Source organism: Maylandia zebra, linkage group LG17 (assembly GCF_041146795.1).
Source record: "Maylandia zebra isolate NMK-2024a linkage group LG17, Mzebra_GT3a, whole genome shotgun sequence".
NCBI classification, from domain to species: Eukaryota; Metazoa; Chordata; class Actinopteri; order Cichliformes; family Cichlidae; genus Maylandia; species Maylandia zebra.
This window is the reverse complement of record NC_135183.1, coordinates 35,604,240-35,625,253: the sequence shown is the minus strand read 5'-3', so window position 1 is coordinate 35,625,253 and position 21,014 is coordinate 35,604,240. Positions and strand designations below refer to the sequence as shown.

The 21,014-nt window shown below is 39.4% G+C and overlaps 1 protein-coding gene across 2 annotated transcripts in view; it reads left to right on the top strand.

The window, feature by feature from the left end:
• Positions 1-21,014, top strand: part of tbc1d22a (TBC1 domain family, member 22a) — a 164,051-nt gene that overhangs the window by 55,789 nt on the left and 87,248 nt on the right. Inside the window, exons 8-9 of one of the 2 annotated variants that reach the window (XM_004553937.4) lie at positions 3,464-3,526; positions 11,210-11,324. In XM_004553937.4, coding sequence (XP_004553994.1) covers positions 3,464-3,526; positions 11,210-11,324 — 178 coding nt within the window. Of the gene's footprint in view, positions 1-3,463; positions 3,527-4,004; positions 4,071-11,209; positions 11,325-21,014 lie in introns of both variants that reach the window. The other variant, XM_004553936.4, reaches the window with a different exon arrangement.

Here is a 21,014-nt window from a genome sequence, read left to right as displayed (position 1 = left end):
AGAGATACTGAAATTAACAGTATTCTGTTTGGTTCTGAAAATATCCGTTTTTACCCCCCACCACCACCACACACGGGGACACGGAGACACACACACACACACACACACACACACACACACACACACACACACACACACACACACACACACACACACACCATCCCCTCGTTCTTACACTCGACTACTTCCCATTCATTTTGAGCCGATAAGGAACATCAAACTGAACTGTCGATAGCAAAAACACACATTTCTCACATTCCGTCCAATTTCCCATTGATCTCCTCTGCACCGTGCCAGGGAGCTGGCATACTTTGTTTTGATGATTGTTTGGATTGTGTCTTGAAGCCTCCTTTTTCTGCCAGATTCTACTTGTGCTTTAGTGATTTCTAGTTTGTTTGTTTGTTTATTTATTTTTGCTGTGTGCCTGATTATGTGTGTTTGTACATATGTTACTTTGGCATTCATGTTGCTCAGGATGGTGGGTTTGTATTGGGTTTCTGTATTTTTCTTTCTTTTCTTTTTTGATTTTTTTTTTTTTTTTGTTTATACATATTTACGTGGTTGTATGTGTGTTTACATACAGTACTCAACAGATCGGAAGACGCCCCTGTGCGGTTTTGCTTACTGTAAATAAGACTGGATGAAATAAGTACAGAAGTAAAATAAAATGAGATAAAAAGTAGCTTACTGTATGTAATAGAAAACAAAGTGGTGCTATATGCAGTGTGTAGAGTGCAGTGTTTGAGATGAGAATGCATATTCTCTGTTGCACAGACGTGTTCATTTGACTTCATTTGAAACTGTGCGATCTCTAAATAGCTGCATTTTTTAAGTAGATCATTTCCTCTTATGAAGAGTCGAAAACAAAGACTTTAAAAACAATACAGTGAAAAGAAAGACCCCCAAAGTAGAAACTCAGTTCAGCAAAATTAAATACCCATGTTAATCACAGTTTTGCTAAAAAGCAAAGACTTAAAATAAACTGAAGTGATCAAGAACTTTCTTCATGTTGAATCTCCGTGTCTGCATCATAGCTCCACGCGGAGAAGAACTGCCCGAGGAGCTAGAAATGCATTTATTGTGAGAATTCTCCCACATGTTAAGCATACAGGAATATCAGTGACCAACCATAAATGAGTCGAAATGAGACGGCTGCAGAAGTAATCAAAAGGTATAGCACGAGTGTCAGACTCAATTTTACTAAGGTTCACGCCAGGAAATGGGGATCACACCAAGGGTCAGGCATATGCAGTTTAATGACATGGTTTAATTTAATCCACAAAATAACATCCCATGTAATGTTGTATATCCCAAAAGTCTGTCTTACATGCAATTTGGTCCACATAAAGGCTTCAACAAAACATCTGCAAGTTTCCCAGCTGTTAGTGTTTAATGTAGCAAAATACTGCAATAAACCGCAGTCGGTAAACTTTGCAGAAATAAGACAGCTACTGAAAGTATCGGGCATAGGAAAAGACATCATATTTAATTATCCATATTTAATTTGTTTTTTGAAATATTTCAACAGTCTGTTATGAGGTGGGCACCGCATCACTGTGCAGATGTATTTGCATGTAGGCAGGCCAGAATTTGAGCACCGAATGTGGGTTAAGATACATAGCTGCAAAGGGGCTCGGACCTTAAGTTTGGGCAAGTACTTCAGATTTGGCTCAGGGTTTATCCATGGAAAGAGTGTTTCTGTGGTAGCTCAGACAGTGTAAAGGACAGTTTGTAATGTCAGCCTGTTCGAACAACTTAAAAAAGAAAAGAAAAAAACCCGGTGTAGACTTTAAAAAAGAAGCGCAAAGAGGAAATTTATTTTGGCTCGCGCGCGGTTCAGCAGGACCACTACAGTGAATGCATAGTCCCGACAGTGAAGCACAGAGAGCGCAGGGGTGTGATGATTTGGAGCTAGTTGAGTGCAAAAGGGAGATGACATTTATAGATGGGACCATCAATGCCTGTGAATTTAACAAAATACTGGCTGACAACATGAGCAATACCGCAGCGTGATGGCGATCCAAATCACGCTGCCAAAAGCACAAGAAGAAGGAACACTAGGAGGTTCATTTGCTTCACTGAGTTTCTACTCTGTGGCCTGCAATTATTAATATAGTAAGTCTGTGTAGTCTTTATTTTGTAAAGAGAAAGTGGGTCTACTGTTCAAGTATGTCATTAATTTTAAGTGATATCACACAGGGCTCCGCTCATTTCTGTTACATGTCATCCTTGTGTTTGTGTGTCCATCATCCATTCTGAATGTCCGTCTGTTTCGAGGTTGTTCTTTTATGTTCCTTGTAACTTGCCCACACTGTGTGTGTGTGTGTGTGTGTGTGTGTGTGTGTGTGTGTGTGTGTGTGTGTGCATACGGATGTCCCAGCTTGAACTGCAAACCCTTTTGATGTACTGCAGCAGTTTCATTCTTCCCCAGGAGAAAGTGATCTAAAAAAAATCTTTATTTCTGATGCATTAAAAATATTTGGACCACTAGAGGATGAAAATACCGACCCTTCATTTACGATGGCCTTATCAATTACAAAATGTCAAATGTCAAAATACAATTTTAAAACAGTGAGCTGAATGCTACTGGAACTTACATAGAGAATTATTATATTCTCAAAGATACCACCTCGTCCTGCTTCATGGGAAATACCACAACTTCCCATTTTAAAGTGGCCTTGAATACTTTTAGCTTATTTTCTGTCATATATTCTATGAAAATGGTGCACGCTCATATTAAACATGACCAAAGCTTCCTTCCATACCTTGTTTCAACTCAGTCATTAAATCCAGGAGGATTTAGTATTGGTTTGTAGTAAGTTTTGGTGGCTCTGTGGTTAGTAGTGTGGCTTTGTTGCAGAGGGAGGCATGCATCAAAATATTAACCATTTCTAAGATGGGCCGCGCTCCACATTAGATATTTTTAATGCAAATCTGTTTATTACATTAAGTAATTCTGGAAACGCACCAACAAAGAGACAAGCCAGACCTCTAAAAACGTCCTCGCTCGATGTAGAAACATCACTATATGTGGAAGTCATCCCTGTGAGCCAAATGCTCAAAATTCTTCTTATTACTGCTCTTGACTATGTATGCTATCAAGACAGAAGATGTGTAAATTATTTGGCGTCTGAGGCCCCACCCATCTTTTGCTCAAACCTTCTGTTTGTGAGGGGCAGCCACTAGCTAGAGTGGCTTGTTGAAAACAGTGGATGAACTGATACACTATAAGACAAATAAGGATTATAAGTAATCATGCAAAGCTACCCTATACATTCCAACATATAATATAGAACTGGGTGTGAGTGTAATAACTCCACTTTATGTCCTTTGTCATTTCTTTATAACGCCTGAAAAAGTCTGAAAATGCAGTACATGTGGAGGACGTTTATATTGTGTGTGTTTGTGTTTATGTGTGTGTGTCCGTGTGTGTCTAACACATTCTCTCCCATGTTGCTGTCAGATCCACATAGACATTCCTAGGATGAGTCCTGAATCTTTGGTGCTGCAGCCAAAGGTGACAGAGGTAAGGTGGACTGGATGTGGACCCAATGCCCAGTCCCGTAACCAGCCGCGCACTCTTACAAACAGACCGGGCTATTTCAGTTGGCTTGGCTCCAGCTGCCGCCCTGCATCCGCCTGGCTCCCTTCTGATGAATCTGTCCGCCTGTCGTATCGGTCGTCTGCGGGGTAAACACTCTGAAATGGTGTAAATGTGGTCTCGTACATGCATAAACGCACACACACACGCATTGATGCAAGCACATATTATCGTAGAGGCATCTCAGCATGCAAGGGCACTCATATGCAGTGCTGCATTCAAGACCACAGCTGCTATCCATTTCAGAAAACTGAAACCCCAGTCCGACTTCAGTCAAAGACACCAATCCACTAACTGTTCCTCTCGCTATCCGTTCCTGTCACTGTCTGTAATGGCCAAATCTGTGCTAACCTGCCCGTTGCTTCAGTGTTTGTCTTTTTTTTTTCTCTCCTTCTCTCTGCAGATTCACATTGACATACCGAGAACTAATCCTCTTATTCCTCTCTTTCAACAAGCTTCTGTTCAAGAGGTGAGACCCCTCCAGCTGCACACACACCACCTCACCTAGCAGGGTTTTCCCTTTTCTGCTTTTAGGCAGATTTGGTCCTGGAATTAGAGGCACTGATGATGTTGGACACCTTAAAGACAGAACATGTGAGATGGCTTACAAAGAGGGGAAAAACATGACAATAGTTAAAACGATATAGGTCGAAAAAATGGGGCACAAACTGTGACGAGTAGTTGAGTGTTAGAGTAAAAATACTGTCTCAACTCAAGTCTCAGTATCTTGATTTATTTACTTACTTTATTTAATGTTTTTCTATCTGCCTGCGAGTGTAAAATGGGAAGACCCTTGCTTAAGCACTGCATGATTTGGCATGGGGCACATACACAGCTGCTCAAGCGAAGAACACACATGATTTTAATAATTACATGCATGGGATTAGATCCCTTTTAACTTTCACTCTGCATGGTTGGCAGTTTCATATCTTTTTGTTGTGCTTCGTTAGTTCTACTGAAGCATTTCTTATTACAGTTGGGTGCTCTGTTATGGCCGATATAAGAAGTCATTTTCTTCAAAACATCTTGAGCATTATGTTTGAAACATTGAACTATTAGTCACAGTTGTGCACATTGGACAATATGGTTAAAAGCTAGGAAAACTCATAAGCACCTTTTTTCTCATGGTGATCAGTAGAAATGCATAAACAATACTTTAAAGGCATTTGTTTCTCACACAGAGCTGCTGCGCTTTTACATATTTTATCATACGTATAAAATTAATATCAGCTGATTTCACTCAGATCGGGTTTGCTCAGTTTCTCTGTTGATGGGTAAATGCAGATTGTAGCTACTTAATATGAATCAGTATCACTTTAAGTCTACATATACTGTGTATTGGATGTTTTTTGTAATGTTCATTAAAAAAAACAACTTTTCCAACCTGTCATTACACTCTATTAGTTCAATTCACTTGAATTGAGTTATGTTCATATAGCCACAAATCACAGCAATAGTCACCTTGAGATGCTTCCGAAGAACCTACAATAATCAATACTGATTTTACCTTAAAAAAATACAGTTTTAATTACTAGATTTTTGGCTTACTAGGTCATTTGTATTAAATGTGTGCAGATGATTTAGTTGGCTCAGAAGTAATGTGTTAAACCCATAAGTTACACAAAGTGACAAAGTTGTCGTAACCACAAATCAGTGGTTTTTCTTGACAATAGTGATTTCACATGTAATTTAATAGTTATATCAATGAAGACATTTAAAATCTGATTGATTTGTTGTCTCCCTTCAGAATGTCACACTTCAATAAACATGAAGTGTAAAGCCAGAACAGGGTCAGGGCTGTGTGAGAAACTATAAGCCAGGTTATGGCTTGAAACCTTTAACTATCTACTCATTGTAAGTTACAGAATAACTTGAAATAATGTAAGTATGGTTAGTGGTCTTTTAGCTATGAAATTCTTGTAAGAAGTTACTCCACTGGTCTGAGGGACTATCAGTGCAGCATCCCAGTGCAACTTAACATGGATATTAACCTGATTCCATTCATTTATATTGGGTTAAGCTTATCTTATTATTCTAGTGCTTCAGGGATGGCCTGTCATGAGTAGAACCACTGGCCTGAGAAGCAGAGAAGTGAAAACACAGATAGAAAACTCCATAATGAGGTGGAGGCTAATGAGGTGCCCAGGGCTCCGAGCTGCTTTGTGTGTATACCTGCACAAAGGTGCGAGGAAGCACGCACATACACACTCAGACATCCATACAACATAGTGGGATTTTTGCATTTAGGTGAAAATATGGTTGATCTTCATTGAACATATGAAGTAATCAATCACAATGCAGACTAGAAAAAATTAACAGAACCTCTGTCCTAAAGCTTGGAATCACACCAAGAACAAAGTCTGTAAATTTAAAGAAAACATAAGGATCCAAAGTTAACAGCAAAATGCAAGCAGAAATCTCTAAGTTACTAAAACCTTTGTTCACGTGTCCACTTAAACAAAAACCCACCCAATAAGAATGTGTTCATGGAAAAGTAGCACAAAGGAAAACACGGATCTTCAAGAAAGAAATGATGGGTCACAATGTTTATTATTATTATTATTTATTTATTTTTATTTTGCAAAAGACCACTTGATGTTTCACAAGAGTCAAGTTGGCCGCAGGTCATTAAAGAGTCTAGTAATGTCTTGACTTTTGTTAAAAATAAGTCTTAGTATGTATTTAAGTGTTTGAAACTCTGTTTTCTGCATTTCAGCACCTCGTATGACTACACTGCTGAGGTCATAATATTTTTGTAACACGCTAAACTCAACTGTTGCTATAGCTGGGGAACATAAAGGGACAGTTATCAGCAGAATAACATACAAGGTTACGAGAAAAGAAATCGTGTCATGTGTAGGTTTTTTTTTTTTTTTTTTTGTTTTTTGTTGTTGTTGTATCAATCCAACTGATAGGATTGATATTTTGATTTAAAAGTCCGATATCTCAGCCGATACATTCGTTCTTTCAGACACAAACATAAGCAGATTTTCCTAACATTTGTTAAGAGTAGTTTCTTATTTCCTCATTTACAATCTACCCGACAGTGCGGTGATCATCTGGTTGTTATAATTGTGGCGTTCTTAACAGGGATGTTGCCAACAGGGAAATTGCAGAGTGCCCTCTGGTGGATAAACCATGCAACATCAACACTCATATGGTTAATTAACTTTTTACCATTTTATTCATATGTGTAGTAAAAACAGTAATCATGCCAATAATATACTTTAGCAACTTATGGTTACTTATGTCCGTAAAACGTTTAAAATCCCAAATTCCCCAATGGTTATGCCTCATTTTTCTCTACCTCAGCCAAATAGCTTTGCTTTAATTATCATGGTGACTGATGCCAGAATGCTTACAAAGAGTGTATTTTCACTTTTTCACATATCTGAAGTCTGATGCTAAACAAATTTTGAGAGGTAATTAACTTCTTCATACCTATAGGACAGACGTAGAACAATGATCTTATGCCACAATGTGCAATGTTGTGTTAAAAAATAAAACAAAATGCCAAAAATAAGTCAAAATATTTCACACCAATACCAAAACTTTTATCCACACAGTGAAACATGGTGGAGGGAGCATCATGGTTTGGGTCTGCTGTCCTGCCTCGAGATCTGGATGCTTTGCAGTCAGTAGGGGAATAATGAATTCAGAATTTTTTCAGGCTTTACTTAGTAGATAAGTAGATTAAACTTAGAAAAGAAGAAAGGTAATATCTTGGAATGGTCAAATCAAGAAGGCTGCTCAGTTATCCAAAGAAAGATGGATGCACTGAAACACTCCTGCAGGAAAAAGCGTTTCTAAAAGCCTCCTGTTGCATTTGTTTACTGCTGAAAGAGGTTGCACGAGGTGCTGCTCCTATCTGGCCTCCACTGCACGTGACTGCTAATGCAAAAATAAGATTGTGTATTTTGTTTAGTCAGACTGCTGTGACTTACATGAAGACTTATGTTAATTCCAAACTTTCTCTTGTACCTGTAAGTGAAAGAAAATGATGAGGGTTGCTGTCATTCAGGAGTGCACAGACCTATAATATGTGCAAACACTTGAATACATACGCACGTTGCCCCAGGCAGTGCCACCTCCCATTGCCCCTGTTTTGTACAGGATACATGTCGAGGCTGTAAGCAGGGAGCTTAGCGTGGAAATGAGATCAGACAAGGAGGAGGCTGGGTGCTTGTTTTCTACCAAGTATCTTATCTACAGTATGCACTATTACTTCATCTGATGTTTGTATTTTTCCTTTTACCTCCATTTCCCCTCTCCCAGATCCCATGTTTTTCTCCCTCTCATCCCCACACATCAGCTCTTCCCGCTTACGTGCTAAATAAAAGCCACCAGCATACACTGAAATATTCAAGCAGTGTGCTCCTCATATATTTTGGTATGCAACAGACTCCCAAGGCCCCCCTCCCTTTTTTTTTTTTTTATATGGTTATACTTGCTGCGGTGCCACCTGAAAATCACCTCTGCTTCATTTCATTCACTTGTTTGTCTCTGGGGCTCCGGAGATTTAGTCAAGATGGAAGGCAGTCAACAGTCTGTTCCATTTCAGGGAGAGAGGGATATTGAAGCAATTCTGCAGTGATTTCCTAAGTGGTATCTAAAGCGTTGGAGTTTTTCTTGTTTTCGAGTACAATATTGTCTTCAGGAGATGTTGATAATCAGCAATTACAAGATTCAAATGTGTTGTGTTTTGCATACAATTTGTGATTATAGGCTAAAAGAGCAGGATTTATCACTCAGCACAGTATGAGCCTTATACCACAAGCTTTTTTAATTTTAGTCTTTGCATAACAAATAGGTATGATGTAAGCGACTCGTATAGTTATTGTAGGATATTTAATAGACTAATGTTTTGAATGTGGGACAGCCCTTTTCCCCCAAGATCTGGACAAGACACCAATGAACATTTTCTTGAGTTGACACCTTTCTTGTAACAATTTCTTTTTTTATCTCTGGAGATTATCCTTATCTGGGTCTTGGGGGACTGGAGCTAATGGAATTGAACAATAGTTTTTTGACAAAGGAGACAGAAAAGCTGATTTTGTGACCCCCCCCCCCCCCCCCCAAAAAAAAAAAAGCCTCTATTATTAGGAGAATCTGAAGTTAAACTGGACTTCTCCAAATGAAGTTAATGTTATCTTCTCCTGGAGAAAATATTCAGTTACAGCTGCGTTTTCTCTCGCTTTCATATACAAATGATGCCACAGACAAACATACAGAGTTTAGAGTCTTTGTCCTCACAGTAAAACGGCTGCGGACCGGGTAGTTTTTGTGTGCATGAGTTCACTCAAAGCGGTTGCCAATGTGAAATATGCATGTCGGCTTTTGAGGCTGCATGAAAAGAAAGTCCCATTACCCACTCCCCTTGCTCTCACCAGCACCTCTCCTGTGTTTGATGGATGCAGCTTTGATAGGGAAAGAGGTGGTGTGAGGTGTGGAGGAGAAAGCCAGGGAGAGCTTACCATTCTCTTCCACTGTCTTAGCAATGATGGAATTACTTTAAATAAAAAGGCGAGGGTTTTGTGGAGACACTTCCCAGTAAAAACACAAACAAAAAACCCATTACCATGACCATGTTATATACCATAAAACAATGAGGTATGAGGTTATTTAGAAAGTGACAGAAACCTGACATGGTCACCAAAACATAAGGGCTTGATGGGTGCGGTACATCAAGGTGTAAGAAAAATGTGTTTCTGTCTTCGTATTTTGGAGGGAAATCCATTTGCACAACAGAAAAAAACCAAGCTAAACATCAAGCCTCTTCTAATTCACTGGGGCTGACAGTATTAAACAGCCACCCATAACAAAGATGGAAGTGTTTGCCTTGCAAAAAAAAATGTTGAAAAGAAGGGAAAGAGAAGGAGATGGAGGAGACTAACTCAAAGGGGAAGAGGAAGAGACAGAGACAAAGTGAGGAGGGAGGAGACCAACACCAGAATCAGAGAACAAAGTTCAAAGTGAGTTTTTTTTTTAAGAACAAGAAATACAGCTGAGGAGCTAAAGACTGAGGTGTTGCTCAGTGATGATGGAGAGCCAAAGAAATGGTTCATATTAACTGTGGATGTATTGGCAGGCCGATATTATATAATTGCTAATTGTAGATGTATCGGCATTGGCAGTAGAGAAGAGGCGGTAGAAACATCCTATTGCCATTTTATGAGTTTTGATGTCACATAGTTTGTTCGCCAAAGCAGTGTTGGTGTTTTCACTGTTGACAACACGTTTGTTTTTCAATTGCCAAAAACATAACCAATTGATCTAAGCAGATTCAGGTGGACATCTCCAAGTATTGTTATTGGTATCGGCCTCAAAAATTCAGTATCGCTCAAGCTCTACGTTAAACTATGTGACTGTGTCAGCTGACTATAGTGCTATCTAACTAGCTTGGCTAATGAGGTGCATCTTTTGTCCCTTTGCTACTTAGGTTGCAAACAAAATAACTGGGGCCTTAAGCCAAACACTGCAGATGGAAATTAGCCCAAGGCTACAATCTGGCATATTTACATTTGTTAAAATGTTCATTAATATGTATTGTCCCTCTTTCTAAATAAAATCAAATCATTTAGCCAAAAACTGACCAGCTGACAGCTGAGGTTGAGTGACTTTCAGTGCACCTGAACGAGGGAGGGGCGGATGTGACTGAAAAACAGATGACAGTAATCTGCTGGGTTCCACCCCGCTCTGAACCTTGTTCTGCTGGAGGTTTCTTCCTGTTAAAAGGGAGTTTTCCCTTCCCACTGTCGCCAAAGTGCTGCTCATAGGAGGTCATATTGATGGGATTTTCTCTGTATGTGTTATTGTAGGTCTACCTTGCGATATAAAGTGCCTTGAAGCGACTGTTGTTGTGATTTGGCGCTGTATAAATAAAATTGAATTGAACTGAATGCGTCTTAAAGCAGCCATCGCGTTATTGTCTTTTTCTAAATTGGACCATTAGCTACAAAATGAACATCGTTTTGTATCAGATGAGACTAGAAACTAATGATCCAGATCATAAACTCATCAGGAACGTGTCAGCCCCCCCACCCCACGCCCCTTTTGCTGGGCATTGGAAAGAATTTAGGTTGACAATTATGAGTCTGATTCACTTTTCAGAACTGGATGCTACATCCATAATTAATATGGAGTGTATGTGCATGACCGCCTGTAGATCTGCTGGATTATGCTTTTGTAAAAGAAACCAAACAAAGCCCTCTTAAAAAAGGAAAAAAATATGCTACAAGTGATCAAAAGTCCCCAGGCTACCTTTAGTTTTTCAAGAGATGGGTTTAAACAGTATTCCAAGTAGATGATCAGCTAATGTGGCAGAGTTGAAACCTGCTTCCCATGACATGAACCCAGCTTTTCTTCTTTACCAGCTTAGCACGCCTGAAATGATTCCTATGCTTTTTTTCCACACCTCACTCGCTTTCTGACATGTATGCTTTAATGATTTAAATCTCTAATTCCAACCAGCTTAATGTCTGAAATGTTGTCAATCATTGTGTTAAAAATTTCTACGACTATGTTGTTATTAGAGTGTTGGATTGAATTTTTTTCTTCTCTTTTCATGGCGTTGGTACTCTGTCTCTGTGTATGTTTGTATGTCTTAAGATTTTTGAACGGATCCTGTTTATCTGGGCCATCCGGCATCCCGCTAGCGGCTACGTGCAAGGCATCAACGACCTGGTCACACCATTCTTCGTCGTTTTCGTCTTTGAATATATTGGTGAGTGGCAACCCCCCCCCCTTGTTTTTTTTCAACTTTCACTTTAAAACTCCCTAATCTTTTGTGTGATATCCTTTTGAAGTAAGGATCACTCATCTCTTTCTGCTACCCCTCTGCTGAAAGTGCCACTCTCCACAGTGCAGAGTGGCACCTTTTGTAGCTGGCGAGACTCAGGGGTTACTCGCCGGTTCATCACCACAGGTCACAGGAAATCAACCCCGGGACCCTTGAGACCGTTTCTCTTTTCACAACTCTGTGTCCAAAGAGCTCCTCCTGCACCTGTGTGCCCTCTTCTCGCCCCTCTTTTCAATCCCTCTTTCTTTTCTGCTTTCATCCAGACACACACTTGGTTACAGTTTGTGTTTCGAATGTGCTTTTAAGCTCCATCTATCAAAGCATTCTGGTTAACACTTAGGAATTCGACTGTACAGTATGTGTGTGAGAGAGCATGACACGTGTAGGCGTGTATATGTGTGTGTGTGCACACCGCGCTGTTTTTCCCAGGGCCCTCCTGCTGTGAGCGTTTAAGTTGTGCCACATTTGTGTAGATGAATGCTTTATTTTCCTTTCACACTTAACTCTTCTGACAGTATAAACACTGCTTCAGATCCTCAACATGAGAAGGGGGAAAGCAGTTGCAAGAAATTTCATTGCCGGTATAGGTGCGATATAATTTTATTTTTTATTTATTGATTTATTTTTTAAATGTTTGAACTACTTGAAAATATGACCAGATGGAACTTCTTGCATATTATTTTTTGTAGCATTTTTTCCTTTGCTGCACTGTATGTACACTGTGAATTTAACTCAAATCATCTTTATTTATATAGCACCAATTCATAACCAGAGTTGCATATAGGCGCATTATATTGTAAGGTAAAGACCCTGCAAGGATAAATCCTTGACAATTAGAGCCATTAGGACTTGGAGGACTTGGAGACATTGGGAAGGAAAAACTCCCTTTTAACAGGAAAAAGCCCCAGCAGGACCATCCTGTGGGTTTGGGTGAGGGGTAGGCAACAATTTAACAATCCATCGATTCGCTTCTGCTCATCCTTTTCAGGGTTGCGGGGGGTGCTGGAGCCTATCCCAGCTGTCATAGGGCGGGAGGCGGGGTACACCCTGGACAGGTTGCCAGTCTGTCACAGGGCTAACACACAGAGACAGACAACCATTCGCGCTCACATTCACGTGCAAATTCACACCTATGGGCAATTTGGATTATCCTCACAAACTGCATGTCTTTGGACTGTGGGAGGAAGCCGGAGTACCCGGGGGAGAGAAAGACCCCGGCCTGATGGTGGAATTGAACTCAGGACCTTCTTGCTGTGCGGCAACAGTGCTAACCACCGTGCAGCCCTTGCAATTTAACAAGTTATTGTTAAATAGCAAGAAAGTGTTGGCAGCTACAGTTGTAAAACAATACTTACTGATATGTTACAGGGAAGCTAACATAATATACAACAACAGTTTACTTCCCACCAGCACTGCAGACGTTCTTGTTGTTATTTTGATGGAAAGGGTCTTAAAATGTCCATCATATTGTAATTTTACCTGTCGTTTTAATCTTACATGATAATGAGGCAGGTTTAATAGCCTTATATTTTCAGAAAGAAAAAAACATTCTGAAAAGAGAATGTTTTTATATGTACGACGACCTTGTTAACATCCTAAGAAACACTTTTTTTTTTCCTGCAGTTTCAGCAGAGACACTAAAAGACTGCAATGATTATGCCTAAACAGGCAAATTCGAACTAAGTGGAATTAAGCTTGGTGCTTGCCTGAGCGTAATGAAATGCATCAAGGGAGGTTGCTGCAGAGGTGATATTTTTTTCCTGTTTTCCATCTCTTCTTCAGACAGAGAACTTTCCATATCCGATTAGATTTTACTCTGAAGGCTGAACCCTGCTCCTATAGTGGATACTAAAATTGCTTCCTTTCAGCTGTAGTCAGGGGGACATTTCTCCCCAGGAAGAGTGCTCAAAAATCTCTTTAATTTGGATTTTCCGATCCTGAATGCACTTCCTTTGCTGAGAGGAAATCCTGCAGCATGCACTCCCTCTGGACGAGAGAGAAGCTCCACATATTACCTTGTAGTGGTCACAGATTTACTGTGTTTTAAAAGTATTTGGTTAACCTGAAATCTGCTATAGACAGCATAATTTACAATTTACAGTATAAGATCTTTGATATCACCATCATGGAGGGTTCCTTTCATCAAGTGAGCTCCTCCTTGGGTTGCAGAAATATGTTGCTCGTACCTTCTTTATGTTGAATGTGGCGATGTTAAATGAATCGATTAGAGTTGCAACATGATTTTTGTGAGATTAATTATGAGTGAATTCAAGAAAATCCATCTACATTTAGAGCATTTGACAGTATTCACGAGGAATGATGCTTTATTTTACATTTCCCATTCATTTTCTGCAATTTACCAACCAACCACTTTATTAGATAAAGCTCGCCATTTCTGGCTTGCACCCCTGCTCGAAACATTTTGGGTCCATATTGGCAAACCTGCTATGCCACCACATCCCAAAGATGTTCTGTTGGATTGAGATCTGGTGACTGAGAAGACCACTTGAGTACAGTGAACTCATTGTAATGATCAAGAAAGCAGTTTGAGATCATTTGAGCTTTTTGACATGGTGTTTTATCCTTTTGGCAGCAGCCATTAGATGATGGGTACACTGTGTTCATAAAGGGATGCACACGATCGTCACTCAGTACTCAGGCTAGACTAAGCTCTGTGGCGTTGAGAGCTGGGACTAAGGGATCTACAATGTGCCAATGAAATATGACTATCAGCCTGAACAATTAATACAAGGCATGATTGATCCATGCTTTCATGTTGTTTACATCAAATATTGTCGCTACCATCTGAATTTTGCAGGAGAAAACAAGAATCATTAGGATAGAAGCATTTTTCCAATCATTTGTTGTCAAATTTTGGTGAGCCTACATGAACTGTAATCCTCAGCCTGTGGTGTGGTCTTCTGTGTTGTGCATGCAGAGATGCTCACTGTTGCCTTCGTGTCAGTTTAAAGCAATCTGGCCATTGTCCTCTGACATGGACAAGGCCCGAAGAATTGCTGCTCGCTCTCTTTGTTGGAACATTCTCTGTATAAATTCAATTGATGATTCTTTGGGAAAATCCCTTTAGATAATCAGTTTCTGAACGGCATGGCTGTTGGTGCCAGGTGGTTTGGTGTGAGTATTTCAAAATTACTTAAGTCACCTTTCTTCCTCATTCTGCAGCTCTTTTTATTCAAGCTGAACATTCTGAATTTAAAACAGATGTTTTGCACACACATCAGGTGAACAGAACATGGGAGAGGAAAGAAAAAAGAGGATAAGCCACCTTCAACCACCTGCTGAGAGTTTTGAGTTGTTTTTTTTCTTTATTGAGAAACGTGACCAATTTTTAAAAAAAACATTTTACCTCCTTTTCTTTTGTGTTCTTGTTTGTTTTACATTTATAATAAGCTCTACGTACTAGTTTGTCGAGAGACTCCTACAAAGAGAAATCCTTCCCCTTATGTGTGCAGTTCTTGCTGCTTCCTAGAATCCATACATCCCACAAAAATAGGTTAGTTTAAGTTCTCTGTGCTATGTTTTGGCTCATCTTTGAAGCTATGCAACATAGAGCTACTGTTGAAACCACAGTAAGTCACACACCATGCACACTGTGACCCTGCTGGGAGCCTTAAGAGGTTGGACCCAATTGCTTCTGTGTACTACTTTGGACACAACACTACACACAGCAAATTTACTGTCATTTTAAAATCTGCTAGAAGCACCATTTTTAACAAATGTAACAACAATATAACAACTTCCAGTGCTGGAGTGCGTCTGGTGCTTTTACTACAACCTCCAAAATGACGCGGACGTTGAAGTCACATATCTATAAAGCATAAGCGTCATTAAGATAAAGCTTTATTGCTATATTGAAGCTGAAAACAGTTGAGATATCTCACAAATAAGAATTTTTTAGAAGAACTCACTATGAAACTGCATCTACATATTTGCCATCCCTTCTTATGGCTTGTGCCAATGATGTTATGCAAATGAGCTACTTTCTTTGACGTAGCCTCTCTTCTCTTTTACTTTTTCCACTGTTCTTTATAAAGTTTTTCATCTGTTTTTTGTTTGTTTCCTCTACCTTCTCTTTTGCTGTCATTTTCTTCTTCTTTATTCCTCTATCCCTACTTCTTTCTGCATGTTTTTCCTCTCTCCTCTTCTCTTTGGGCAATTCAGACTGTTGTCAGATCTTCAAAGCATCACCCCATGCTTTGTTCTTGTGTATCTCCATGCACTGATGAGCCTTGAATAACATACACAGCCAACAAACCTTCAAACGTGCCTGGCTGGCATCTTACATGATGGGTTGATGCGCTGTGTTGTTGTTGTTAGGTGCTCTTGTTTTCTGACGCAGAGAGAGGGAGAGGGATAGACAAAGAAGAGAGAGGTTTGGCTCTTTCATGCAGTGGGCCTAATTTTGCTCCTTTCTGAAGGGGTAGAAAGTGAGATTCTCTCATGCTGTCTGTGCTCTTGCACTCTCTGGCTGTCGTCTCCTTTTGCCATCTCTTCTTCTGTTTTCTTTTATGCTGCTTTACCCCTTCCCCCCCCTCTCTCTCTCCGTCCTTTCCATGTAATTGAAGTCATGAATTCATGCTGAAGGCAGAAATGTCCTTCTCTTAAGTTGTAATTATTTTGTATTATTTATTATTAACAATATTTTATGTACAAATAATTAATTGACATTTATATGAACTTATAAGGAAAGCTTGCTTTTTCTTAAAAATTAGAGCAAATACACATTTAATCTTCAAGAAACGTTGGCTTTTGTGTTGTTTCCTGTGGACTTTTTCAGTTAACTAATCTCTAGAAAACATCCATTCGCTTCCGCTTATCCTTTTCAGGGTCGCGGGGGGTGCTGGAGCCTATCCCAGCTGTCATAGGGCGGCAACAGTGCTAACCACCGTGCTGCCCTTTTTTATGCTGCCCGTCATATTTATTTGCTTTGATTATTTCTTTTTCAGTTTTATTTTGTATTAAATGTTGGCTTTGATTCAGAGCATAATATATTGGGGGCTAGTCCGGGATGTAAACTCAATGTTCCACTGGGCAGACATAACTTCCTGCAGCAATATATCAACGTGCTGAAATGTTTAACTAATCTTTCATGTTTCACTTGCCCTTCCATTCAAAAGATAGGTTTTAAAAATATTGCCATAAGTTAAGTAACAGTGTCACAGGTTGTTAGATTTCAGTTTAAACATCGCAGACTAAGTGCAGCTGGTAAGCATGTTCGAATCTCGTTTAATCCCAGTGCTAACCACCGTGCCACCGTGGTTAGCACAAGCATTTTCGGGCAGAAAAAATAAGTCAGTGACCACAACTGTGATCAGTTAAACAATTTTAAGTTCAGAAATGATACCCATTTTGTTTCATGTCTGTCCCACAATCATTGTATAATTGTAGAAGACATTTATTCTGCACAGCACTCCTTACATTTTCTGACCACCTGGGTTTGTACTTTGGCTCAGTTGTGCAGCAGAGTGCTGCATTTATCCAGTGACTGTTCCCGACGAGGATTTTGCAGTAACAACAGCTTAACGTATGTGTTTTTTATGTGTCTGCATTATCCAATGTACGCCGAAAAGCTCTGTCCGTTTATGACTCCCGTCTGTTTAAGTGGCACAGTGCTGGTCGTTTGGCAGTTTTGATTATGGTATGATGGCCTAATTAGTACGAATAAAAGCTGTAAACAGAATGTGGAGAACACTGAAAAAGTCACTTTGATCATCTTGAAGCAAAATGCCAGTGTGGACTACTTTTTCCTTTGCACTCACACTAGTGCACACAGAGTTTTCGCTCTAAAAACCCTGAAATCTTCATCAGATTGAATTTTCGAATCCTTACTCCAAATGTGTTTGTCTGCGTCTCGACCGTTTAAAGCCTTGAGTGAGTTTGAGTGACAGCCAGTATCTGCAAATGTGAGTCAGTTCACCGATGGGGGCGTAATTAAGACTTTGACCTGTTTCGAGCTGCATAATTTGTCCTCTAAACAAGTCTTTTAGAGGTGTTCTCTTTCTTGTTTTCACATCATTTTATTGCCATTGTCTTTTTCTGTCTTTCTCTGGAATGTCTTCTTTGATTGCTGCCACAGTGTAGGTAGGCTACTGGGCAAAAACCCACAGTGATAGGATGAGGTGAGCAAAAAAAAGACCAACATTACACCCTGTACCACTCACACAATGCCCCCACATATGTTCGTTTAGTTAGTTTATCTTCCTTTTGTTCTACTTTCTCTTTGTTTTTCAGTTTAGCTCATTCTCGTTTGTATTTTTTGTATTTTTTTTTGTTTTGTTTTTGTGTCTCCAGTCACACATCTGCCTTGGTCTGGCACTGCAGTGCTTGTTCATCTGCCATACACTCTATTTACCTTTTGATGATGCAATGCGGAGTGATGGCTCCACTTCTTAACCACTCCAACTTTGCAGCACTCCTCCCTTTCTTCGTGTCACCGACTTTCATTAACACCTGCCTGTTAATCCAAATTGAAAAGTTCCAATTGTTACATTATTGATGCAGTGGGAGGGGAAAAAACACACTTAAGTTGTTTTGTATTGGACTGTTAGAAGATCCCCCTTTTCAATCAAAGAAATTGATCTGGAATGTCTATAGTGTCTCCTTCTCCGAGCATTACTTTGCTTTTGGCTTTTCCATTTGCTCTGGAGTAGCACCTCTCCCATTTGCCGACTATAAAAGCTATCTAATTAAGGCCAGGATGGGCCATGACAGGAGCAAGGAGCTCGACCGGTCCTCTTCTAATGAGCAGAGGCTATGATTGACCAGTGGATCCATAATGTATTCTGCCTGCCAATATCTAAGTATGGATTTTCTCTGAAGAAATATGAGAACAAGAAAGCAACGTGGAGACAGAAAACGGTAGAGTGTTTTAAAATTCTGGGAGGTGAGGATTTGACAACTGTGAGTGAAAAGGAAGCAGAACTAGAATAGAGGCAAAGTGGTAGAAAATAACAGCAGCCTGAGTGTCTTGGCAGGCTTAAGAGTAAGAAAGAGTGAGGACATGGAGAATGACAGAGAGGGATGAACAACAGAACAAGAAAACAAGATTTTCATAAAGGGAAAAATCACCGACTGAGAAAGTGCCCCCATGCTGTCAGGAAGCAGCCGAGCCGGGCAGTCCTTCCTTGTATCAACAGAGATGAATGGCCTGGTGTACCCCATCACCATTCTCTGCTTTGAAGCTGTACTTGTCATAGCAGGCACAAAATGGCAAGCAAGTGCTTTACACTTGCAAGGAATTCACGAAGAATTCAGCTATTAGCTCTGTACTGAGTATTCATTGTATGCTTGTATACAGCAGCTTTCACTGAACAATTTACACATTTATATGGAATTTATGGATTATGGAATTTTATATACATATACATTATATGAAAACAAAAAAATGGATGCACCTTTTGGTTTTAAAACTAAAACTCTCAAGTTTACATTCTTTTTAATGGCCACCACTGGGCACATCCTTTAGTTCCAGAAATAGGGTTGATTATATAGAAGTCTATGAAATATGAGCCTTATGCTTGTTTTTCATTGACTCTTACTAAACTCATTAGTAGATAATTTCTAAACACTTTATTAATGGGTCTTAATGACTAGTTTCAATTCATGTTGAAAATGACATGGTATAACTGTGCAGTGTCCAAGCAGAAGACTGGTCCAACACGTAAAAGCTTAAAGCGGAATTCTTGGAGGAACCACTTGAGGGTCGCTTCAAAAGAAGTCAACTGCCATAAACTCAAAATGCTTCCTGTTTTAGAATAAGAAAGGTTTAGATCCTAGAGAATTTTTTACATTTTTCAGTTGTGATGGGTGAGGCTACTTGGATTGACAAAGGATGAGGAAATTTAAGTACCTGCACTGGAGATCTTGACTGTGTTTGTGGTGTTGGAGCATTTTTAATGGAATTATCTGAAATAAAGAAGTTTGGATCTCTTTTTTTTTTTTAGGGAAATCCTTGTGTTTTATTGGCAATTAGCCACTTAGCACATGTAGAAAACAACAACATGTTTATATACAGTGTACTCAGGGAGATCTAGTCTGTGTTTGTGATCTCCAACATCAGATGTGATATAAATATTAATTTAATAGATGTCTTTCTTTCATCAGAACGACAGCCTACAAGGTCACTGTTTGTTCAGTGAAAGTGTAAACGTAACTAGTTAGAGAAGGTTTCCTATTTTGAGCTGCTGACTGCCACAGTTTTGCCTGCTGAAGTGACAGCTACTGGAAGCAGATGTTATCAGCTATCGCCCAGTACAGGTAATTGAAGTTTTTTTTTTCCCCAAATGACAAATTGACACTGTGCTTGGTTAATTTGCTCTTGGAGCTATCACCTCTTACAATGCAATTTTAAAAAAAGAAGCAGAACTTTTACAGTTTTTTTTCTAGTTTTGTTTTGCAGAAGAAAGTTGTTTCAGTTCTGACATTAAAGATGCCCTTTCACCATTTTGTACATTGTTGTCCTTGTAGAAGTAGGATGGTGCACTTTAGAGAGCGTTGGCCCTTGAGGAAATGAATGGTGAAGACAGACCGAAAATGTTCCAAGTTGAGCATATTTTAATATTTGAATACATTTTATTGCAACAGAAGCTGGAGCTCTTCTCCAAATGGCAATGTGAATTACTTAAGATAAAGGGTTAGAGAGAGAATGCGCAGACATTTACACAGCACAGATGATGATGATCACTTAGAGAGGACCAATGAGAAGTAAATGGACAGGAGGAGGGGGAATATGCTTGTATACTAAAGGACCTGCTGAGGTGTGTACGAGTGTTTTTAACAGCTTTTTTTTTGAAGAAATAAAGATTACTCAGATCCCTAGATACACACTTTATTCTGAGAAGCTACTTCAAGCTCAAAGCATCAAGCAAATGGAGAGAAATGTGTGCTTTACTCCACAATATACTGTTTATGACTTTTTATGCAGAGCAGCTGGTGTCTGCTGGTGGGACATTACTGAATTATATACTGAATATTTAGTCTGATCGTTTTATGTCAGCCATATTTTCTTTGACATTTGGCATTGCTTTATGATGTGAATAAAGTTCCCATTAGGGCTGCCACAAACTATTATTTTGATAGTCGACTAGTCACCGATTATTTTTGCGATTAGTCGACTAATCAGATCATTCATCCACTGGACGTAAAACTGTACAGCTTATTGCACCAGCAGCATCTGCTCTTATATAACTATTATTAGCTTACAGCTTTAAGTGTTTAAGGTGCTAACTAAAAATAAAGACAAGATGATAGTTTATTAAATTTTAATGACATTTGCAGATTATTTCGGTGAAGAACTCCTTGCTATCTAAAATATAACGGGACACCGGAGTATATTCTCCAGCATCTCACATTTCTGCTTGACATTTATTCAGCTGTGTAAAAACTATAACTTTAATCTCAGCCAAACCGATTTACTCAGGAACAAATAAAATACTAAAAAAACAAAAACAAAACAAAAAAACAATATCATTTTTAAGTTATCTAAGTGACTTATATATCATGTTCAACCTGAGTAGCGAAAGACGGCGGTGGGTTTGAAAACGATCTGCCAGGAGTCCGGTGTTCTCACGGCTCTAGTGAGCCTTGCCCCCAGCT